A 25,769-nucleotide genomic window follows, 5' to 3' on the forward strand; every position below is an offset into this window, starting at 1 on the left:
GCAAATTCAATTTGGATGGCTGTCTATGTGCTGTAGAGAGGCCGGATATAGCTGACTTATCTGTCCCAAGATTGCATGGTCCTTAAGTCCACAGGCACCAATATAGCCTCAGGGTGAGTGAGTTGCAACACAAAAATATGAGACTTTATGTACTGTGTATTTAGCTGGAAGCGGTTGTCTCCATGACTCCGCTCACATCCTGTCTTGGTCTATTCTTTATTCCTTTCTAGACTGTCGACAGATCAGGGTATTTGGAAAATATATGCTCTGATTGGTTTCCTCCTGTTTTCAAAGTCAACATGAAATCAATATTTACACTACTTTTCCTAACATATTTTCCGTGGCTCATCGTGGACAATTCATAAGAAAGGTTGCTGTTTGTAATTTTTTATTCAAAACATATACATGAATCTGTTGCTGTATTGGGGCAGCTCGGAAATGATATGTCCAGTGAGTTACACTTAAAGTTTAATACCTTATTGCATTTGAAAACCTATAGAGTTAACAAAGCAAATGTGGGATGAATACATATTTTCTGAAGCAACCATGCCATTTTTGCCTGCTTGCTTTTGTGCACTTTTATCATGATTTGTGTTTCACAGGACTCATACACGAGAACTCTTTATCATCACCAGGTGAGCTAATGAGCAAGTTTTCTATATTGGAAAAGCCATACATATGGATCTGATTACTGTATGTGAAAAAAACACAAAACAAATATATTAGTTTACAAATCATACACTATGGTGAGAATGTTTTATGATCATAACATAGTATTGCGCAAGGAACCACAATTTTTTTTATTAACTATTAATTAGCTGTTAATCATCCCTTGAGATCAGAAATGTGTTCATATCAGCTGGAAATTGCAGTGAAAACAGTAAGTTTTAGCAGTTTTGCATTTATAGGTCACTGCTAATAGAAAATGACAATTGATTTGAAAAAGAAAGAAACACTGGGATTTTAAGGGCGAACCTAACCTTCAGGCAAAAAAAAAAAAAAAATTATATATTATATATATATTAAAGTAAGTTATGGTGATGTTTCAAGAGAGAATTCCTCAGCGTCCAATTTTCTGATAGATAAAATCAGATCCCACTCCATATTTGTTTCTCACCGTTTCATTTGTAAATGTATCACATTACAAATGTTAAATTGGTTGGGAAAGCACTTTTATGTTGACTTTAACAGGAGACATTGAAATTTTTCATTCTGTTGAAAGAAAGAAACATTCAGACAGACAGACAGACAGAAAGAAAAGTTTTTCCAGTGTTCTGATTTGATTCATGATGGACCAGGAAATGGAGCCACGGTATCTGTAAACTGATCAGAGATCAGGGAAGTGAGATGATCGGGTTGAGCTCTCAAGTTCTTATCCAGGTGTGCCATTACAGGTAACCTGAGCAGCAGGGTAAGGGCTGCTGATGTAAATAGACTCAATTAATGTGGAAATAAAACACTGCACGCACAGCAGAGACCACAGAAAGTCCCTCACTGTGAGACGGACGGTCCCCTGTTAGTTTCACTGCAGGCTGCAGTTATAGCAATGTCACGTGTCCTTGTCAACTACATCATTTGATGTTGTCGACAAGAAGTGGAGGCTTCTAGAGTTGCATGTGAGAGTTAATTGATAGGCAGATGGATGCATTCTATAGAACATGAGGTTTGTTCGAAATGCTGACAGGGCACTTTCGGAACAGGAAAGGCTCAAATGTGCTTCACAGTGCGCAGATGATGAAGACCATGCTATTTTTGGCCCTTCTGTATGGGGATATCCGGTCTGCAGTTTGCTATCTCACAAGCACACACACATGCGCCAGACGCACACAGCAAGGTGGTGTGACTGAGGGAGTTCTACGTTCCTAGCTGTTCTCAAATTCCAGTTTGAGCTCAAAGGGAGGTTTGATGTCTGCATAAAGGGATAGGTCCACTCATCCCATCCTCCAGCGTTAATGTTTAATACGGAACACCATGGAAGACTTCAGCCTGCATATCTCTCTCTTCAAAAATCTCCAGCGCTACTACTGCCCCAAATTCCAGATGACTGACATCTGCCATCCCCCAGGAGAAATCTCATTTAACCTGCTTCCCTTGGCTGCCTTCAGGATTTGATTCCAAATTTGAATGTTATGTAAATCATCCTGGATTAGGGTTGCTGTCCAAATGACAAAACAGAGCCTAGTTATGTCCAAACCAGCATTTCCTGCTCCGTCACAGTGCTTTACGCACAACGAAAATCAAGTCTTTGGTTATACTGACTGAATTGGTTGGGGAGGGAATTAATCAAACACCTGTTTTTGGGAATGAGAAAGTCTCACAGCTCTATAGCTCATTCTTCACCATCCTCTTTTTTTTTTCTTTGCAAACCACGGATCTGCAGTAATCTAGCCATTCACACATCTGCTTGAGGAGCAATTAGGTTGATCTGAACATTCACTGGATCAGACAGATGTCAGTGGGACACACCACTGCCCATCAGCTGCTGAAGCTGTGTCCCGTCCCGTCCCCCAGCACGATTCTCTCATCAGTCTGACCCCATCTCGCTGTCCCCGGGGATTACAGTTTAATCCTCCAACTGATTTCTGTGCTTTTTCGCCTAAATCTCACTCTCAAAACAGTCTCTTTCTCTCTGAAATGTTGTAGGTCCATTGCTTCAACCATTATATCCTTGATAAAGCCACCTTTTGTGTGTATGAAGAGGGAAAACAACACAAAAGGGTGTCTGTCATATGGGAAACATCCAGGAACATTGTCCTATGCCCTTTAACAAGGGGAGTCCAATAAGGAATGATGGGTCTTCAGGACTGTGAATTTTACTAAATTCATAAATTAGCTATTGAATGTTACACTTCATCGATTGAAGGAAATTAGATGGAAGAAACATTTAACAATTTATTTTCAAACACACTATATTTTTTAAGTAATAAACAAAGATTATTTGAGTATGCTTTATAAGAAAATAGTATTTCAAAAATTTCAATAACAGTTTAATCTTTCTACTTTAAAATGGCATACTTAATTCAGTGTTACTCGCTATTTCTTTTTAATTATTTATAAAATGTATTAGCAACTTCTGAGTGAAAATTGTGAAAATCCTACTTTTTTTACAGTATCTATAGAGAATAAAAAATAAAAAAAAAATATGTGGGCAAATAAATTTGTATAATTGAAGGGGTACAAATAAAATATGAGACAGTGAGGAGGGGGTTGCATTGCATATTTGTGCAATCATTCATGGGTTTTATGTCTGTGGATCTTTGGCATCCAGTGATGAAGAATGTGGGTGCACAATGCCAGCTGTCTCACTTTCCATTCACATTCCACTATGACCAGTGCAAACTGTTTAGTTATTTTAGCATTTCCCTAGGCATGTGCAACCTTATAAGTACAGTTTGCATACTTTGTACGCGTCTGTTTGTAAGCTTTGGACACAATAATAGTGCTACCATGTGAACATTATGTATGCAAATACTGAATCAAACTAATTGGGCTGTCCCGAAGTTTTTGCACTGTGTGCAATGCATAAATACGGCATTATAAATTCTGCAGTTTGTGCAGCAAACACAGATTCTAGATGCACTTACCTGTAGATGTATAAATTGTCGTAATGGAACTATTGCGGTTGAAACAACCTCACGAGACAAATTTCCTGTTGGGAATGCTGTTTTGCCTTATGCTCTTCATATTCACTTAATACATTCTTGAAAACGCTATTGTGACCACAAAAAGGGTTCAAATGGAAATGCAAGTGTCCATTGCGAGTGTAATAATTCATCACGCCTCAGTGGCGTTGACGCACAATGACGTGCACATCTCAAACTCGTTTAAAACACGAGCAGGTAATAAAATAATCTGCTGTTTATACGGTTTATTGTCGAGGTGCGAACGGTACGTGACCAGGATTCGCATGCAGAACATAACTACTATGATTTAGACTTCGCTTTAAACTTACAGTGCCTCTCTCAATACGCGAGAGGGGCGCGCAACCGACCGGCGTTCACACACACATTCGCTCGGATCTATGCAGTGATAGTGACTCTGAGCGCGCGGGACAGTGATGACACGTCAGCGGAGAATATTCGACTTCTGATCATTTTACCGCTCCTGACGCAGGCATTCCAGCAAGAACCTTTAATGAAATCCTAAAGTGAGTTCGTTTAACCGGTTATGGAGCATTGTGGAGGGAACATGTCTCTGCTGAAGAAAGTGAGGACCGGAGTCGTATCGAGGGGTGAGTTGGGAGTTTCTACTTTGATGCTCTTGTAGATTTCATTTAATAACTAATATAATTATTAATGTATTGTTATATTTATTGCGTGTTTATCAACTTTTAGACTGTCAGTTTCGCTTAGTTTTATTTGATGTCTGTTCTTTCGTGGATTGACTGTACACAGTGTAATAAATGTATTCAGAGTTGCCTTATGTTATTTGTACAGTTTTGTATATCCTATTGAAGCCTATATGTATGTTATTTGAATCTATTAGTTAAATTCAGCAGTATTCTAACCAATTCTTATTGTATTTTACAGTTTTATGTTATGGTCTGTGAATGAGACAGTTATTTTAATAAATGTTTAAGTAGCCTACATATTTGTGATACATCATGAAAGTGATGGGATAGGAATAAGGAATATAATGATTCATTTAGTCGATTCTGATTGTTCTTAAACGATTCCGATTCATTAACGGATCCACGTACTTTTTAGCAGTGGCATAAATAATCTACAGTCCTATAATATTTTTATTAATGTATTGAATAAAAATACTTGCATAACTCAATTCCTGAATGTCATTTATTAACTGCCCTGACTGAAGCTTTTCTGACTCACCGAAATGAACTGGCAGGAATAATATACTGTAAAATATAATAAAACATTTGTGATTTAAAAGTTGCTTGCAAAAGCAATCAGATGACAGACATGAACGGAGCAGAAATGCTTTTGAACATAGTTTATTTATTTATTTATTGGAAACCTCTTTGAGTTAAAGTTACAATACAATGATCTTTTAAATTTACTTAAGTCGTTAAATTACTCAGACATGCAGCCCATTTTAAATAAGCTTTTTAAAGGCAATAGAAGTGGCCCCTGACAGCTGTCTGTTGTTCGTAAAAGTATGCCCATTATTTCACCATTGTTTTGACACATTTGCAATTATCATGCATTGTCTACTTGGTTCACTTCCTTCCTAATTTCCACTCTATGTTAACACCTGCTTATGTGTGATTATGAAGACTCTTGCTCCCCTCACTTTCTGCTCATCAGCTTGTACTGGAGAGAATGTTCTTGATAGAGTCACTGCCACTGGGCTGCTCAACACACTTCCCTCAATTAACTTTCCACACAGTAAAGCAAGCCTCGCTCCCAACGGGAATATGCTTCTATTAATAAATAGTTTATCACTCTAGCTCCCACCCCTAGCATAATGGAACACCTTGACAACAGCAAATTATTCAATCTCTATCAGAAGTTGTGGCATGTCTAGAGGTCTCTGCTAATACACCCAGCCACCAGAGAATGTGCCAAAAGACAGTGTCCATCTTTATTGAAATAGTAAGAGCACATTATATGAATTTCATGTAATTTTAACACAGTTATAGTACTATTGCAAACTTTGTGGTTTTATTAAATCAACTGTTTAACCTCTTTGTCTTTTGTTGTCTTTTTGTCTCCAACAGTGTTCAAATGATGTGGGATGTTTGGGTCTTCACTGAACTGTGCATGAGATCCTATGGGATCTACCTTCGATTAAACGCCTCAATGCCCTAAACCCAAGGTATCAGGCCAACGCTGAGACGACCTGAGCTTCACCCAACCCTTATGATTAACTTTCTTCTTCAATGCCATCATGCCAATCATCAGCAACGCCAATCATGACTTCAGCAACCTCTCGGTCAGTGATGACAGCAGTTTGGACCACATTTTTACAGAGATCCCGGAAACTGAGACCATCAAAGGAGTGTATTATCAGCGTGCTCAGTTCATTCACCGACCGGAAGATCTGCTTTCGGTGGACCACGGCCTGCACGCCCTCATCAATGTGGGGGGCAACCGCTACACCTTCCCTTGGAGTACGTTGGAGCAGTTCCCCCTGACGCGTTTAGGGCGTCTCAAACCCTGCAGCAGTCCCGAGGAGATCGCTTGTGTTTGTGACGATTACGATGAGATACACCGTGAATTTTTTTTCGATCGTAGCCCCAGTGCGTTCCGTGTAATTCTTAACTTCCTGGCAGCAGGAAAGCTACGTCTGTTACGGGAGATGTGTGCACTCTCGCTGCATGAGGAGCTCAACTATTGGGGTGTAGAGATGGCCTACATGGAACGCTGTTGCAAGCGCAAGATGTACACTCGCATTGAGGAGGTCGCTGAGCTCGAGCGGCGGGAGGAGGAGCGCCGTCAACACAGTATGCAGCTGCGCCCTCCTGCAGAAGAAACAGGTTACCGAAAGTTCATGAACAGTTTGAGGGACATGGTGGAGAACCCTCAGTCAGGTTTGCCGGGAAAGATGTTCGCCTGTTTTTCTGTGTTGATGGTGGCGTTGACCGTGATCAGCCTGTGCATCAGTACCATGCCGGACCTCAGAGAGGAGGAGAATAGGGTGAGTGCGTACAAAATGTCTCAGCCTAATCAAGCGTATGGTTCACCCAAAAAATTGAAAGTCATTTTGTCATTCCAAACGAGTATGACTTTTTTATTCCACCGTAGAAGGTAAGTTATACAGCTTTGGAACAACATGAGGATGAGTAATTGGATTTTAAAGGGAAGTGTGAAGTGACGTGTGGCATCCCATAATCAGAATTTGGGCTCTGCATTTAACCTATCCAAGTGCATACAAACAGTAGTGAAGACACACAGAGAGCAGTGGGTAGCAGTTGGGGGTTAGGTGCCTTGCTCAAGGGTCTTGTGGTTTTGAAAGTGGAGAGAGTGCTGGTTATTCAATCCTCCCCACCTACAATCCCTTTTGGACCTGAGACTCGAACCCGCAACCTTCGGGTTACAAGTCCAACCCTCTATCCATTAGGCCACGACTCCCTCTTGAAGGGATAGTTCACGCCAGAACAGAAAATTATTATATAGTCTACTCACACTCATGTCATTTCAAACTCATATGACTTCAGTTAAGCTTTAAAATGCAAAATTAAGATGTTTTAATGAAAAAGAAAATCAAGATCAAAGAACCAAAACTTAAAAGAACATGCCATAATGTCATGATAAAATGAATCCTTATAAATGTTGTGGTTTAAATTTTGTGAGGAGATATGATCGCTCTGTATCCCTGTTGGAAAAAAAAAGCCCCCAGCATATGCTGGTTAGGTATGTTTTGAAGCAAGGCTGCTGGTTTGAGCTGGTTTAAGCTGGTTCTTAATAGGGCTGTGTGATTAATCGGAATCATCATAAAATCATGTTTTTAATGTTTGCGATTTTGATCGCTTTATAGCACAATTTTCTGCGGCCCGACCTCCCGCAGTATGCTATCCGAACCAATCAGAATGCAGCTCAATGGAGCATGAGAACAGAACAGATCAGGCATACAGATGCCAAGTTCACACACTCCTTCTGCGGTGTGTATTTGTTTCACGGCCATGTTAACGGATCAGAGTGTTCACACTGCACACATTGTACTCCAGGAGTGATGAATATACGGCAGTCATGCAGTGATCGTTTCCGCACAGAGTTTATTTCTGCTGTGCTGCACATGCTGAATTAAAGTGACAGCGATTGTTTTGCAGTAAAAATGAACGTGGATTGACACGGAAATGTAGTAGTTACACAATAAATGCATATAATTAATGTCTACTGTTTATACATTCAACACGTGGCTTTTTGACTAGATTTAAAACAAGGACAAGTGTACTTTTAGATAAACAAGACAATAACAGATGCCACTCGTAGAGGTACACAATGCTGAAAAAGCATTTTTGAAATCAAAATAATGGATAAATGTTGTGTTTGTGGTAAACAGGCAAGGATCAGGAGCGAACTGCAAATGCGTCCTATGCGAAAGCAAAATGAGCTGCTTCTGCACTGTATACACATACTATATACACACTGCAGACAGGGTATGTGTGAGACCTGAGGCAAAAATAAATAAATAAATAAATGAGCTGTTCGTGGAGTTAGTTGCTTAGGACCAGCATAGGACCAGCACATGACCAGGACCAGCTTTAACCAGCAGTCATGCTTCAAAACATACCTAACCAGCATATGCAGTTTTTATTTTATTTTTATTTTTTCAACAGGGATGAAACAGATTTAATTTAAATGATGACCGAATTTCAATTTTATGGCAATCCAACCCTTTTCTTAAATCTTTTCCTAATCTTAAAGGGTTAGTTCATCTTTCATCATACAGGGGGCCTTTTTTCACCCCCATAGGGCTGTGTGAGGGACGTTTTATTACAGATTCATGCACTTTATTAACGTCTTCTGAACTGTTGACAACAAACACCCACTAACCCCATCGAAAGGTTTGGAAGAGCAAGAACAATTTTTAATATAACTCTGATTGAATTATTCTGAAAGAGGAAAGTTACATACACCTAGGATGCTTCGAGGGTGAGTAGAAGATGGACAAATTATCATTCTTGGGGGAACTAACCCTTTAAAGATTTCTATGCTCTCAAATGCATTGAACCTCTCACATCGAGCCAGCACACTGAAAATCGAGGGATTCGTATGTAAATTCATGAGTGACAATTCTCTCTTTGTTACATTTGACTTCTGTTCATCTTTACCTTTGAGTTCATATAAGATGTAAGCCAAAAAAGCCCAGCATGTTCACCTGTTAACATAGACCCCTTTCTCCGGTACTGTAGAATGTGATCATGTCACTTGAGGTGTGTTTCCGATCTTCAAGCAGACCTGTGCGTGCTGTTCCTAGTGAGAAATAATGAATGCACCTCAGCAGGGCTCCCCAATGTCAGTAAATACCCAGAGAGTAATGAACTGGACCAGCAATGCCTCCACAATTTCAGCAAACACACACACAGAGAATAATGAACCAGCTCCATAGAGACCTCTGGAATGTCAGCAGGCACACAAGGGGGTCCGCTTGAGAAGACTAGACCTTTTTGCTGTTAAATGACTATGCATTTTAATCACCCTTAGGCAGATACCTCACACCGCCCAAAGTGGAAGTTTCACTCCACAACTTTGTATTGGAATACTGTGTGTGTGCAATTGGATGTGCTTGTGTTTATGTCAAGGTAAGACTCTGGCGGTGTCTAGGCAGTTACGCCAGCATGTACCGTCCAACAGGCAGAGTCCCGCTGGAAGCAGCAGGACTGTCATATTTAATTCACACTGCCGGGCTGTTTGTCAATGTCAGCCACACGGTAGAAAAGGAATGGCCTGAGCATGGAGTCATTCATCTCTGCTCATAAATGTGTGTGTGTGTGTGTGTGTGCACAGATAAGTGTGTGTGCATGTGTACATTGAGTGATAACAAGATGACCTCCTCTATCTTTTGCAACACTTTCAATTCTTTGTGCGTAGTCGAATGTGAAGATGTACAGATTGATGTTCCACAGTTTTGTATGTTTACAAGCATAAAACTTTTCTGTGAAGTTTTATGTCGTTATAAATTATATACAACACGATTTTAGCTTAGAGCTCAATATCAGATGCGGAAAGACAAGGCTGCAAATTTCTAGTAAACAGGAAACACTAACAAAAGTGAGAAAGACGCTGTGAGAAAACTTGAAATGAGCTGAAAAGCAGTGAATAAATTCAACAACCCACAGGCTTATCTCAACGCTTGACATCAATGTGACCTAAACAGATCCCTGTAGCGTTTTAGTTCTAAAGGAATCTATATGAAAATACGGAGGCCTCAGAAAGTGTATGGACACTTGAGCAACCCATAAATATGTATGAATGGTATTCCATTAGATGACAACATATCAAACCAAGTGACAATTATTTTACAGAAAAACTTCAGAAAAGTACACTTTACACCCAGATTTAATGTGATGAACTACACCTGTGTGAACATGAGGTGAACTGACTTCATCCATACACTAAAAATCCCATTAAGGTTTAAAAATCATTGGCAAAGTAAATCAAAATTAGTTTTATATCAAGGTCTAGCCTAATTTATACAATGCCATTCAAGCATTATGTATGATTCCTTAACTTCCCGGTTTGCCATTTTAAGTCTGTTATGAATAGATATGATATAAGAAACATTTATGGAGCCCAATCTGAACTCGTCAACCTTGGGAATCAATCCAGAGAGGTTAACTATCTTATGTTTTTGAGAGCAGGCTGTATCATCGTAATCCTAAGCAGCACCTTTTTATTTATTGTTTAGATAACAATAAATACATTCTCATGATAAGATGATTTTTATCTGGATTCATATGCCCTTATGCACATTATCTTTGCGGAAGCTAGATAAGTTGGAAGCAGTGCTTCTAGAATAGTATTATGGTTTCGCGTTGGTGTACCTTCTGCCGTTTTGTAACAATTAATTATATATTGTATATAAAAAAATGTATACTAATCTTTATTCTACTGGTTCTATGGATAAAGCATCAGCCAGTTAAGAGAACCCAAGCATCCATGGGATATGTCCTATGGATCTGAGTTTCACTTCTTCCTATGGATCTTTTCCTTTTTTCTCCTCTCGTCCTTCAGTAGATTCATTCCAGCCCTGCTTTCTTAAATATTAATTTCCACCTTTGCTTTTCTTCTTTTGGTTTTCTTTTTCTCTCTGCCCTCTTATCCTTTCTCTGCTTTTTCTCACCTTTACTCTTGTTTACCACTCTCTGCCCCTTCCTTCCCCCATGCTGTCTTCTGTGCTCTCTCCTTTTCTCCTCCCCTGGGCTGCAGGTGTAAATTTTGCTTTGTTTGAACTACAGCAGCAAGGGCTCTGGGTTGAAGGTGTTTGTATGCCACGAGCATCCTGCAATCTCTCACTCAAGTGCTGGTGACATACATACTAGGGCTGCACGATGTGTCATTTAAGCATCAATATCGCAATGTGCGAATCCACGATAGTCACATCGCAGGATGTGCGATGTAGGCTGTCGTAGTTGATCCGTTATTCATTAACTGTATGGGCCAGCTGCTCCCCGGCCCTTGACGAATGTGATTCGCAGATTAATTGTCCAGCTTAACCATCATAGAGTGAAAGTTTATAATTTGCATGTGTTTTTAAGTCCTGTCAGTTTAAAATGGCAGAGACAGAGAGAGCGCGCGCGAGAGAGAGAGAGAGTGCAAGAGAGAGAGAGTGCAAGAGAGAGAGAGAGCGAGCGAGAAAGCGTGAGAGAGAGAGTAAAAAATAAAAATAAAATATCACAATGTCATTTTTTCCAAATATCGTGCAGCCCTAATACATACTTAGTCACAGTATCCTGTAAAAGTGAGGCTCTATCACTGATCATATTAAGGATAAAACTACACTTTTTCAAAAATGTACATAAATAAAAATTTGGGGGTAAATTTACTCAACCTCATGTCAAACCAGATGGTATAACTTTGCTTTCTTTTTTCTGTGGAACAACAAATAAGATATATATAAGTCAGTCTTTGGACCAAATTAACTTCCATTCAAAAGTATTTCAATGAAAGAAGAAATTCAAACCGGTTTGAAATGACAGGAAGGAAAGGAAATAATGATAACCTGCATTTTGGGTGAACTACCCATTTAATAAATCCCTGAATATTTAGGTTTGGTTTTGAGTTTACCTGATGTGCGTTTAAATAACGTTTGTTCTTGCACTAAAAATATTCATGTTAAAATTAATACATAATGAAAATATCTAATGAACTTTTTGTAGTTGTAAGATTAACTATTGAGATGACTAGTCCATATGACTGATCTGCAAATAGATGGTGTTGGACTCCAGAAAAGAAATGGGCCTGTTCTGCCAAGACAATTATACCATAATGCACGTTTGAATTGGCCTCAATTGAAAATGTAGAGGAGAATAAGCGATGTCATGGATGTCATTTCATGTTTTTTTAATTTGGCTAAAAGTCTCAAACCAATCCATCATGCAAGAGTAGATTTGTGTTTGCTACAGAAAAGACAACATAATCAGTTTTGATGGAACCTTCTAAAAGTACTTATCTCTACAGCAATCAAAATCTTTTATATTGCAGGTGTATTCACTTGGTTACATGCATTAAGACATAATGAACAGCTTTGATTCTAAGCCACAAATTTGATCACATTATCTACATTTGCTAGATGAAAGTGCTGAAAAAATGAACAGGTAAATTAATCATCGGTCCTTACTGAGCTCAAGCACACAGAGTGAGAGAATATTTAAAGCCATTGTACAGCTCTGCATCACTTTCACGTCTGTGACATTCATGAAAAATGAAGCTGGTCTTTGAACATTTAGCAAATGCTGCAGTTCAAACCAAAGCTAGTATCATTTTCCTCTTGACCGATCATAGTCTCCACACACCCATCAATGACAGACTAGCTAATGCACTACATGTCCTGATCTGTCCTGTTCATGCTATGTTGGACAGAGTATTACAGAGGGCCAGATGGTGTCGGTACAGGTGCAGGACATGAGTGGTTTTGGTGTTGTGTTGCAGTTTTGCATTTTGGCTCTATTATTTGCCAGAAGGGGAGTTCCTGGAACAGGTGCTGATTCAGGGTTAGCAGTGATCTCAGCTACTATTCCTTGGCCTGGGTTCTTACAATAAGGCAGAAGAAGGTGAACAATCCACAGTGCAATCTGGACAATGTTCTGCCGGTTTCCTCTTGAGTGGGATGATAGCGACAAAAACCAGCATGATGAGGTCAAAGTGACAAAGTGAGAGAATGGAAAGGAAACACTAGATGAAGATTAGGTGCACTTGTTGTATTTTCCATTAACGCCATGTTTTTTAACCCATTTAAATTAAGTAAAAAAGTTTACAAAAAAGCAGTTTCACCAACTAATTGGATCATATATGGTTTTTTAATTGATTTTTTATTAACTTTAGATTTATTTGAAAGTTCTAATACAGACCTGCATTATTAACATTGGTTCCCAAATGTGCACATTAGACAGTGATGATTTATTTCAGTGTCTCTTAGTTTTTTTTTGGGACTTCATGGTCCCCACCCTGTTCACAACTATATTAAAAGGCCCAATTACTTTTCCAGTTGTGATTTTTCTGGATTTTAATAAATATTTTTTACTCGATTTACTCGATTTTAACCCGATAAATATTTTAGAGCTTGACTTTACAAGATATATATATATAAATATATAAAAATTCCAACAGATTTTTCACACTGCAAGTTTACTTTTCAGGTAAAAGGTCAATTTGTTTTGCCATTGGGCAGGAAATTCAGCAGTGGTATAATGGTTAAATGGGTTGGAGGGTCGATTACTAATTCCATAGCTTTGAGAGAGTTGTGTTTTAGTTGTTCAATTTTACAAGAATGCAGATTGCCTTTCTCCTGCAAATGGACTGACTTTTTTGTAGTTTTCTTTTTGGTGTTCAATATTGATGCAGGAGAAACTGGGAGGTGATTGCCCTCACATGCAAGTAACAGAATAGGTTTTTATATAACACTCAACAGCAGGAGTTTCCAAGTCACAAAGTGCCAGTGTAGGTCAAAAGTGTTATTGCACCAGAATCACCTTTGTTAAAGTTGGACCTGAGGTCCTGAAGGAAATGACTTGCTTGAACTCCTGAATTGAGCAGCCTGGTTTGAAAGAAAATGTTCTTATGCCTGCCTGCTGTTTCCATTTCCGAGCACCAACACCTTTTCAGTTCCAATGTTACAGAGTTCACAAAAAGATACTCTGGAGTGTCTCAAATGTGTACGTATAAATAAACACACATGGCTGGTTGTATACAGTGTTTGTCTTTGTTGGTGATATAGTGACATGTTTACAAGCTCAGGGTAACCAGAAGGTTCCTGGTTTTAATCACATGAGTCAGATTGGCAAGTCACTCAAAAACCCAGATGTTATCATAACACAAAAAAACTTTCATTTAGAAAATTTAGTGTTTCATTTTGCTGTTCTTTTAAATAATTTAATGGACTTTAAATGTAATACAATAGAAGACAAGCCGCAGGAAATAACAGTGAGAAGATGCATGGGATGCATGGTGTGGTGCTGTAAGGCCATTAATGTTTGTGGGCACGTCTGATCATTTTTCCTCTTGTGCTGCATACTCATTTTTGATTCAGCAGATGCAGAAATAGCAAATGGTGTAAGTACTGCCATCCATCACAAGATTTGTTCCACAAGTAGCTTCATCCCAGAGTTAAAGATGCATTTTTAATGCCCACCCGCTTGTTATCTTCCCCTATAATTTTCTTGAATTAAATTTGCAAGATGTACACAACTCATCTTGTGCAGGTCACACTTTGTGGATTCATCTCTCTCTCTCTTACTAGATTATTGTGCATAGAAATACAATACACACCTTTATTTTTTTTAGGCAAAACGTTTGTTATACTTAAAAAAAAAAATATATAAATATATATATAGATAGATATATATAGATATAGATATAGATATTGTAGAAATAATTAAATGAATTAGTAGGCCTATTTGACTTCCTTTTTTTAGAATTAATATTTAGTGGGGTCACATTTGACAACAGTTGCTGTGTCTATCAACATGAAACTGATGCCTAGGCTTCATTAAGCCAGAACTGTAAACTGCAGTGTTTTCCTCTTAACTGGCTGATGCTTTATCCACAGAACCAGTAGAATAAAGGTTAGTATACAATTTTTTTATATAAAATATATCATTAATTGTTACAAAACGGCAGAAGGTACACCCACGCGAAACCATAATACTATTCTAGAAGCACTGCTTCCAACTTATCTAGCTTCCGCAAAGATAACGGGTATAAGGGCATATGAATCCAGCCATTTCACAGATGCTTAATTATACTGACTGGATCTCTCCAGGACATCACTGTTTTAAATGTGTATTTTGCTGTATGCTTCAGGGCTGTGGAAGACTGTAACATGTTTTGTCCTAGGCTTTCTTGTTTTAGCTTTATCCATTGTTCTTTGTGTCTCTCTGAGTTTTCTCCCCTGCTGTGGAGAAGTATGGCATTATGCAGCCATCACTATGCTTTACTCAAAGGCCTGAATCATAGTCCATGCAAGTCTTGTAGACTTGTGCAAGTCCATGAATGCAGACTCTTCTAGCTATGTATGCACAATTTTGTGTTGATGTATATAAATGCATTAACAGAGTTGCCACAATGGGCAATATAGCAACATTTACTGTCAGTTTTCTCTTTCAGATCATTGCCCCATAATGTTTAAATTGCAAGAGGTGGTGAAATCCACCCATTTCCATTGTTGGAAAGCAGCATTTAAGCTACTTGGTAACTATAGTGCTCCAGTGAAATAACTAGTACGTGGATTCGTCATTGTTCATTAGGGTTAAAGCGACTGATTTTTTTATACATTCAGGAGTTTTAAGGGTCTAATATTGTGGTAGCATTGGTTCCAGATTTGCATGTTCATAATCGATATCTGGGACTGGTAAATCTGATGGTGGTTGGTAATTTTACTATTCAAATTTCCTCTCTGAATAGGTTAACTACAAATGATTTAATATTCAGTTTTTATTTCAGATTAATTCACTTAAATGTCTTGACATTTTCTCACCTTGACATTAGAAAATACTTTTTCTCAATTCAAACTAATTCTCAGTTATATACTCAATGTAACTAAATGAAATGAGAATACAAATGAAGATATGTTGAAGAATATTGGTAATAAAACCATGCTGGTGCCCACTGACTGCCATTTTATTAACAAAAACACAGACATTTTTCATGAAATATCCCTTTTAGCATTGATCATTTCCAACAAGCGCCCATTTCCATCCTGTTTCATTTACAGACTAGCAGGATGAATAAATCTATCCATTGACCACTGGTTTGTTTTTCCACTGAGATGTTTATCGGCTGGCTGTTAGGTATCCATGTCTGTTCAATGTCTCCTGAGTCCTGACTAAAAGCTAGAGATGCTGCTCTGAAAGGGATGGGGAGGTTGTTACATACTTCAATGCGTGGCCAACAGCGGAAGCAGACTGTCCTGTTGTACGTACTTTCCATGCATGTTACTGTAATAGTAACAATACATACCTCCAACAGGTAGCTAGCAATAAACATGTCACTTTGTTGTGAAAGTCAGTGTTTTATATGGTGCCAGCTGCAGTTTTTTTTTTTTTCTGCAGTCAAGCAAATTAATTGACTATCTTGAGCGTGGGAACAAGCGAAGACATTAATAAGTTAATGGTCACTACACCTTTGATTTCTGTAGTCTGATGCAGAGAAGCTCTGGCAGATGGGGACCACAAAACTGCTGATGCAGGACTACAGTAGTAAACCTTGCTTGACAGGATTTCCAGTAACCTGCCATAAAGGACAGATCAAATGGACCGAGTGCAGCGTCCATGTCTGGGAATGGGGGAAGGAGGACACTGAAGAGATTGAACAGAATGAGAGCAATGCAGTTAGATGAAAGGTGTGGGTGGGTGAACAGTGCCTCCAAAGGTCATGTGGGTTCAGTCGTAGATAGTTGCAAGTGGATCTGTTTTTGTGTCAGATATATGTGGGTGAGGCGTTCTCTGATCTCTTTCAGCCAACCACTCTTAGCACCCTTTTTCAGGACTCACAGCTTATCACAATCAAGTTAAGTGGGAACTGAGACACACTGCGTGCGAAAGACACTCAAAAATCTCTCTTCCAATGCAGAATCACAGACTCCAATCATAAAAATGTAGTTTACAGTGTAATGCGGAATGTCACAGAGTTTAGTAAATTTGGATGAATAAATAAAAAAAAAAGCACTGTACACTTTTTATAACAAATTGTGATATGGACTAGTGACTGGAAATATTAAATTGCAAAAAAAAAAAAAGTTATTATATACAAAATATCTACATTGCTCACCACAGTTTTATCTACCACACATGCTCAAGCGTGCATGACTGTCATGATGTTTTCACTACACATGACCGTGATGTCACAAGCATGTCACCATTACATTTGATAAAAACTTTAATGTGATACACACAGAAACGTGTGAAAATGGTTTTCACTGCTACTCGCTAAAAAAAAAGTTTGTTTTTATTTGAAGAAATTATGATTCAAATATATGTGGTGTATTAGAACTTCTCAAAGAATTAATAATAATACGTATACAGTTTGAGTTTATTACAGCATAGTTTTTTAATGAATATCACAGTAAACCTCCATTGTGCAGCAATTTGTTTGCCAAAAATTGTTAAAATTGTATTATTACATTGTAAAATATTAATAAATTTTTTTAATTAAAAATTATAATTTGTTTGTTAATCATTCATTTGATTACTAACATTTTGATAATAAATTTGTATTAAAGTATAACACAGAATCCAGTAAAATGGAAACAGTAGACAATTGATATGACATTCATATGACACTATTATATAAAAAAAAGTTATTATTATTATTAAATTAATTGATTAGACATAATTCTTCATTATTAAAGCTATTAAAATGGAATCCAGAAAAAAATGTAAAATTAAAAACAGAATTTGGGGAAAATATAACAGACTTCATAGTGCATACAAACTCGCTGTCTCTTCTTCCATCCCTTCATTACTCTACATTATAGGAGCTTAAGGTGAGGAGAAGAGAACGAGTGTGTCTAGGTTAAAAATACGGAGTGCTTAGCAAGAGGGAGATGGAGAGGCAGGTGTTTAAGATTCTGAGACCGTCTCGCTGTGTACTTTAGCTAGTGCAGAGCTGAGCTGTACCATCCCATTCAGCACTTTATATTTCAGGTTTCTGGGCTGAGATGGATAGAGACAGAGAAAGAGGGAGAAATGTCTTGCTGTTTGACAAATTATTTTTGCAGGAGGTAAAATTGAGTGGAGTGCATTTTGGAGGATTACAGAGATTAAAGCATCAGGCTAAAACTTGATGTGCGTGCGCTATTAGAAAGACTTGATGAGATAAAGAAAGACGTTAAAAAATAAGTTAAGATGGCGTAAGCTGGAAAGCGAAGTCGTTTCAGACACAGAGCAAGCTTTGCGTTTTGATTAAAGATTATGAAAGCGAACATTTTTCTTTGAAATAACATGTACTTATGCACAATAAGATCATAACAATGTATTAAGAAAATATGTTTATTTTTTATCTTCATACTGACTTCCTTATCTTAGCCTTTTCTCTCAGACACCAGTGTGATTAAATTAAGAGAAAACATTTTTTTTTATATTTGATTATTATTTGATTATTAATTTTCTGTAGTATTACTTTTTGATTTCTACTGTTAGATATGCTGTACTTGAAAACCTTTTATTTTTCAGCTGAGCACTGTTTATTACATTTATATCCTTTTTATATTTTAATTGTCCTTATTGTTTGTTTTTGTATCTTTGTTCCCGTTTTTAATAAAGATCAAATAATAAATATATATGGCCATCACAATATTTATTGAACATTTTTGTGTAATATCATATCGCACAAAACCAAGAACTCTGTTCTGGGTTCCCACTGTCCTTCCTAGAAATAACAAGAAATTTCAAAAAGCATGAAATCTTGAAAGGTCACTGAAAAGTCATAGACATTTCTCCAGTGACTTTATTTTTTCCTAGTTACGAACTCACAAAAGACTGAGCTAGGAGAAAGTATTTTCAATCTCAAACTTGAAAAAAATCTCTTGACCTTTTTATTTTCTCTAGGAGTGTATATGTGTGTGTGTGTGTGTGTGTGTGTGTGTATATGTATGTGTGTTTGTATTTTCCAGGGAGTAAAATAGAGGTTGGTTGCCAGAAAGACCCAGACGCAAGTATATCTGATCATCTGTCATGTTCCTGTCTGTCTCTGCTCTGTGACTGTATTAGTGCGCAGCGGACGGGTGAGGGTTTCTGGTGCTACCGCGATGTAGCTCAAGAGTTCTTCCAATGTCCCAATCACTCCATCTCTGTCTATGCATCTCTCTCAATCCCTGGCAATGACCTCAAGGTCATTTTGACATACGCCTTCATCAGCACACACAACCTGATAAATACCCAACATGACAGATTGAGCACGCTGTTACAGATATTTTGCTTACTTTATCCTTTATGTCTTTGAAACAACGTTCAATCAGAATATTGAATAGAGAGCAGCCGGGGGATGGGAGAGTACAGCGATTTAAATAAAAGCAATATGCTGACCTCAACAATTTCCTGCCTTTGGTCTTTTTCAAGGGGCACAGAATGACGTGGCATTATTGACTCTGCGCCAGGAAATGTTTGACAACAAATATTTTGGCAAGAGAAAGTGAAAAAGAGTGAAACAGGATGAATAATGGACTTAGATGATGGAAGAGAGGTTTGGAAAGAGAGACTGGTCTGCTCTCATGTCTGATGAGTTAGAGCAGGAAGAAGCGATGAGCAGCAGCGCATAAATAACTCATACATATCAAACAATCTGTATGAAGAGACAAAGCAATAGTGACCACATAATAAAAACAGTTACTCATACTTGTGTTGCGACATTACTGTCAGATCTAATATAGTCGGGCACAGCATAATCTTTTAGTTTCAATCTTTTTGAAAATCCTGTGTCAAATTGCGCCTCCGTGGTAAAATGAAGTGAACAATGGTTCGAATTCATACTAACGCGGTCTGGATCTTCATTAAAAATAAAGTTAATTCACTCTTTCTTTTCTATCTTTGGGATCAGAAGGCAATGCACACAGCATCTTGTTGTCTTCAGAGCCATCTTTATCGTTTGGTTTCTGCGTAAACCTGTGTGTTCACCTTTCTCAATAACACTACATGGGCAAATTGGTGGGCGGAGCTAAACAGGCAGTGACGTCCAAGCTGGCGTTGTTCTACACTATTACATCATATAGTAGAACATTCCAAAAGCTGTGGTTTTGGCAGACTGCCTTCAATAAAAGCTGTTTTTAGACAAAGTTTTGAGTTTTGAAACTTGAGTTTTTATAGTAAAAATGACGTATTAAATAACGTTTTTTGTTTTGTTAGAATAAAAAGTGGACAAATACTGTAAAGACATTTGGAAAAGAATCCCATGATGCATGTCATGGTTTGAAATTTGACGACTTTGATAAATGTGGAAGAAGAGATTTGATTTAGCCAATTCGATTTTAAAAACGTAACATATTCTGACAATCCGTTTTCAGTCCCTTCTCTATACCATATTCAGTCATTCAGTTGCCCTGAGTAATACAGGACTTTGCCCAAGGCCCATTAGGGCTCTAAAATCTGAAAGTGTAGTAACCTAGTTGCAAGTGTTTTCCACAACTTAATTTGAGGCTTTCTATATAAGCTAGAATATTAGATGTTGAATGTAATATACTTTGTGGTTTTCCAGTATGCCTTCTGCTATATGGTGCTAGATTCCTGCTGCAGTTTCATTCCTCATGAATAATATTTTTTTGATAAATATCTGATGCATTTCCATGAAAATATAAAATGTAAAAATGTTTGGAGGACCGAGATCAAATTGGAATTTTAGAAAACAGATGACCCCATGGATTTGTTTACTGTGCGTTTAGCAGGATGCACACTATTATAAGCTTTGAGTTCTGTACATGCCTGTAATCTATTTGGTGTTGTTTATCAGATCCTCTAGTAGTGTACAGTCAGATGAAAGAATCTGTGTGTGTAGCACTTTCAATTATTCAACTCTCTGTCCAACCCCTCGTCTCTTCCTGACATCCCCTTTCCTGGGACCCAATATCTCATTCACTAAGCAGCTCACAGATCGGATTATCCCAACTGCATTTCATTTTCAATACATCCATTTATGCATTCTCGGACCATCCCTCTAGATTTAAACAGCCAGCCAGACCACCTAACATTCAATCAGAGACTCATACCGAAAAGATGACTGTCAGTTTGTATAACCTGTTTAGTTCTAACAAAGACTGCGATGACCTGGCAAGACTAGGACAGTAGTTCTGTGTTTGGTTGTTTTATGTCACTGTTTTGCTCTGGGACTTTGGCAGTTGAGTTGAGCCAAACCTTTTCCAACCATCCTATTGATTTTAATTTGTCATTATACTCTGCTATTCACACAGAATGCATCTAAATCCCCTATGTAATTGCTGCTATTCAAGGCTGAATGGTTTGGTCACAAAATCATGCTCTGATTGCGCTTTGAATTGGTAAGGCAAGTCACTTTAGTTGAATACTTTAATAAAACTTCACAAAACGTTCCCCTAAATATTTAACTTATCATCCTTCTGTTGCTTAGATTTTAATGCTAAAAGCACACAACATTTTTCATTTAATTTTGATTATTTGTGCAGTCCTATTGCTATGTATGCTGATCTCAGAAGCTCGGGTGGAAGTTTTCATGGTAAGCTGCTCATCAGCTCTGCAGGTGATTTCTAAATGTTTACAGGCTGTATTGATGCTGGGGCTATGGTTGATTGGTTTTGGGCACAAAGGAAAGGGGGGATGTCATTGACATTTCTAGTGGCAGTGCAGAGATAAGGTCACCCTAAGTGCATTAGCACTGAGAAATTGACAATCAGCCTGACGAGTTGCAAATTGTTATCCTTCTTTAACATGCATAATTTCTGCAGCTGCAGTCACAAGCACTTCACCCCGCCGCAGGGAGATGAGGAGCAAAAGTCAGAGAAATGAGATGAAAAAAGGTGTTGGAGTAGAAGTAGAGAATGAGAATGACTGAGAACTAGGGAGAGTGACAGAAAGGGAGTGAGAGGGAATGGGGACAGTGTACGTGCTGAACGGAGAAGGACAAATTGTGTGCTGAGCATTTAAAATTGCTGAATTTACAGCAATGAATCACCTCAGAGCTGCTGCAATTTGATAATAGGTCCTGTCTAACTGCGAGTCTGTTGCTCCTGTGAAAGCTTGAGAATTTATAAAGGCTTATCAAACTTTTTAGGCAAGAAAAAGCATGAATGAGTTTTGAAAGTTTTTTGAAAAATGTATTGTGGCAGAGCCTTCTTATGGGAAGGCAGGGTGTTTGTAGAGTGACTGTGTGCACTATATGCTACTTACTACTTGATTTTGATTGTTTCAAGGTAACAAGTTTCTACTGCATTGCTATGTAGTGGTTCTAAATTTGTACTTGTTACTTTTACAGTAAGATAAAGACATAAATAGTACATGTGCTACACACAAAGTCCACCTTTAATTATTCCTTACATTTGTTCTCTGAGGCTGTTTCATAGCCATATTGTTCCGAGCATTTGCTGAAATGTAATATTTTTTCTTTGACTGCTCACATTTGTGTTTATAAATGTTTTACCTGCATCACTGTGAACAGTCAGCTCACCTTAAAATACCTCTGTGTGATTATGTACAGAAACAATAACGTCACACGTTTTACCAGCATATATGCACATAACAACAAAACCATTACATCTGCAAGGGATTTCAAGTAGCTGCAAATTGAACAGCTAATTTGCTTACATGGAATGACTGTGATACAGTCCCTGGAGTTTCTCTTGAATAATGCATCTCACCAAATATTAATTAAATCTGCTATCTCAGCATCTTTCCACGGATTCTGCTTGCTCCTCCTTTGGTTTTCAAGATCTTAGCGAGGCGCTTACTGACGCGGAATGATAACGACATTACTGAACAGTGTGACGATACTGTATGCACATGTTAACAGAATGTGTGATTTCATATCTGGATGCATCAGACGTGTGTAGTTTCAAGGATCACATCTACAGGCATGCCACATGAAGAGAAAATCTAATTTGGGTCACTTCCAGCATGATGCTTGTATAGGGGGGCTTAATTCAGACATTTCAAGGTCAAAGTGGTCTGGTTTGTCTTTTCTGTTAGCCCTCCTTTCACCACCGCCTCAATTTGACCTCTGACTCTGGCTAATTAACTGATAAAGCTTGACGTATTGGTTAGTGTGACTTGAATACTAAAAGTATTCTGGAGTTTTTCTGGACAATGCCTATCTGCTCTCTCCTTATCTTATTTATTTTCCTTCCCCTTTTTGTGTATTACTGACCAACCTTTTTCTCTCTGACGTATTTTAACCCTCCCCTACACAAACATTTTTCTACTTCAACTTCTAATATGCCAAGCCTAATGCATTGATTTTAAATTTAGATGCAAAGCGTTTTACTGAAAATAATTGAATTGAGAATTAAATTAGTTTCTCACTCTCTCTCCCTCCGCAGGGTGTGTGCTCCCAGAAATGTTACAACATGTTCATCGTCGAGACGGTTTGTGTGGCCTGGTTCTCACTGGAGTTTCTGCTGCGGTTCGTGCAGGCGCGCAGCAAGCTGGAGTTCCTCCGTGGACCCTTGAACATCATCGATGCCTTGGCCATCCTTCCCTACTACGTGTCTCTGGTAGTGGATGAGAGCCCTGCCAATGAACATGAGCGACCCTCTGGAGGTAAGGGCTACCTGGACAAGCTCGGGTTGGTACTGCGGATCCTGCGTGCCCTTCGGATCCTGTATGTGATGCGGCTGGCCCGCCACTCTCTGGGCTTGCAGACGCTGGGGATGACGGTGCGGCGGAGCACGCGTGAGTTCGGCCTGCTGCTGCTCTTTCTTTGCGTAGCCGTGACGCTCTTTTCGCCTCTGGTGCACCTGGCGGAAAGCGAGCTGACCGGAGTGCAGGATTTCAGCAGCATTCCTGCCTCCTACTGGTGGGCGATTATCTCCATGACTACAGTGGGTTATGGGGATATGGTCCCTAGAAGCATACCTGGTCAGGTGGTGGCACTCAGCAGCATCCTGAGTGGGATCCTAATCATGGCCTTCCCAGCCACTTCCATCTTCCACATGTTTTCCCGCTCCTACCAAGAGTTGAAACAGGAGCACGACAGGCTCTTTAAAGAGGAGTGTGCGGCAGCCGCAGCAGCTACCGCAGGACCCGATGGTGAGCAGGATGGAGGATGGGTGGCCTTTCCTCCTCCCAGACTAGTTCTTACACCAGACACAGAGACACCTTGCTCCCTTGAAGACCTTTCTCTTCTGGGGAATGGTGGGGAAACCTCCAGGAATAACAAACACCAATTACCAGCTGGAGCCTTTTAAGCGATGCACATGCATTGTACTCTTCTCTAGATCAAACCTGTTCTTCCATGGCCTCATAATCTTGCTGTAGACATGGTGAAGTTTCAAGGGCCTTGAAGCTATTTTGTCTTCCATCAGCCACAAGCTGATCATGTCTCATTAAAGTATTAATTCCTTCATATTAACACTGTGGACATTTAAGATTTAGCACTCCTTGAAAAACCATGCAAAATAAGTAAAAAATGAATAAAGCTAGATAGTTTAACTCTAAAGCCTTGTTCCACACAGTTAGACATACAGCAGAGAAATGTTGGTTCCTCAAATAAACTGTCTAAATATTTGTAATAAATCCAAAGATGTGCTTTTTTCTTTCTTTTTTTTTTTTTTTTTTTTTTTTTTTTTTTTGATTGTTTTAGGTTCAAGAATTGCTCTTCCAGAGAACGTGCACTTGAAATGTCCTGCACCAGTTTGGGACAGACATACTCTTGTACAGCTCCAAATAAAAACAGCAGTAATCTCAATGTCCTGTCCTGTCCTGTTTTTTAGTGTTCATAGAAGGATTTTCTAATCCTCTTCTTTGAAACGCTCAATCATTAGACACAGTTACCCTGTTCTCTTCTCTTCATTTTATGAAACAGCACTTTTGTGCCCCTGCCATCTGCCAGCTATGACGTGCAGCAGTTACAGAGTGATGAATCTATTATTGTTTTAGTTTTTATTGGTAAAGTTAGATTCAGCCATGCTGTGACCTCAACAAGGTCAACGTAGTTTTTGTCGTCTTCTTGCTGATTTCCCTATAGGAGAGTCTGTTGCCCCCAGGTGAAGAGCTTCTCTGTATAAGGTCAAAAAATTGTCCCACTGCCCAATACTTGCAGGGTCCAGCTGGTCGGGGGAGAATCGTGATTAGGCTGGGGATTAACATGCAATAAATTCATAGTGATATAAAGTCCTTCCAGAGTCAGAATCTGTGACAGACTTTGCTTTGTCAACAAATCACAAATTTGCACCTCTTAATACAATTATTCAGTCATGTTGCATTGGATGTTCCATAAATGGCCTTGATGCTGCACTGAAAGTCCCAGAAGACTGAGTCATGGATCCGGAAAAGGTACAGAGGAAACCAAGAGGCTTTGATGGACCAATCAAATTACATGTGTAGCTTTCACAGGATTAGCCAGCTGGTTGAATCATTAAATGGACATCAGCTTGTTTTTGATGTAAAGGTTAAACCTGTTTATCACTTGTTTTTCTTTCATGATAGACACAAGCAGTACCAGGCCCAGGTCTCAGATGGTCCAGGGGTGTCTCATTCCACTAGTAAGTAACCAGATAGTCAACAATTTCTGTCAGAATTACTATATTAGACTAGAAATGTCATCATACCCAAAAAAGGTGGATAAGAGTATACTTCATAAAGCCAACAAATGACACCATGCAATTTTCTACAGCGATGTTGTTGATAAATGTCAGCTATATTTAATGCACAACTGAAATTGTGGGAGCAGTTCATTGAGTCCTTGGCATTTTAATGTTTAGTGCTTATATTCATGTTCACTTTAAACTGATCCTAAACTGTTATGTAACATAACCGGGAAGAGAAAACCATGTTCTTATCCGTTTTGATAGAACATATTCTATTGCAGTAACAATTCCTATGAACTTAATAACCATCTGCACCTTTTAACAGCATTAAACGGGGATAAAGCTTCATGAGATATGCCATCAGCTCAGCTATAAAGATGCTTTTAGCAACAGTGCTTATTGAAAAATCTTGCTGGCTTGATGGATGGCTTGACTGATGTATCATA

General features: G+C 38.6%; 1 protein-coding gene across 1 annotated transcript; it reads left to right on the plus strand.

Annotated features, from left to right (window-relative positions):
* Positions 1 to 3,800: 3,800 nt before the first annotated feature.
* kcng4a (potassium voltage-gated channel, subfamily G, member 4a) lies at positions 3,801 to 24,482 on the plus strand. Its single transcript, XM_052582467.1, has 3 exons — positions 3,801 to 4,231; positions 5,678 to 6,597; positions 23,116 to 24,482. The coding sequence occupies exons 2-3, from the start codon at positions 5,848 to 5,850 to the stop codon at positions 23,980 to 23,982; spliced, it is 1,617 nt and encodes a 538-aa protein (XP_052438427.1). The 5' UTR covers positions 3,801 to 4,231; positions 5,678 to 5,847; the 3' UTR covers positions 23,983 to 24,482.
* Positions 24,483 to 25,769: the final 1,287 nt, after the last annotated feature.

Source organism: Carassius gibelio, chromosome B18, assembly GCF_023724105.1.
Source record: "Carassius gibelio isolate Cgi1373 ecotype wild population from Czech Republic chromosome B18, carGib1.2-hapl.c, whole genome shotgun sequence".
NCBI lineage: Eukaryota > Metazoa > Chordata > Actinopteri > Cypriniformes > Cyprinidae > Carassius > Carassius gibelio.

Coding starts and splice junctions, on each gene's coding strand:
- kcng4a (XM_052582467.1), top strand. CDS start 5,848: ATGCCAATCATCAGCAACGCCAATCATGACTTCAGCAACCTCTCGGTC. Junction 6,598..23,115: donor TCAGAGAGGAGGAGAATAGG/GTGAGTGCGTAC, acceptor CTCCCTCCGCAG/GGTGTGTGCTCCCAGAAATG.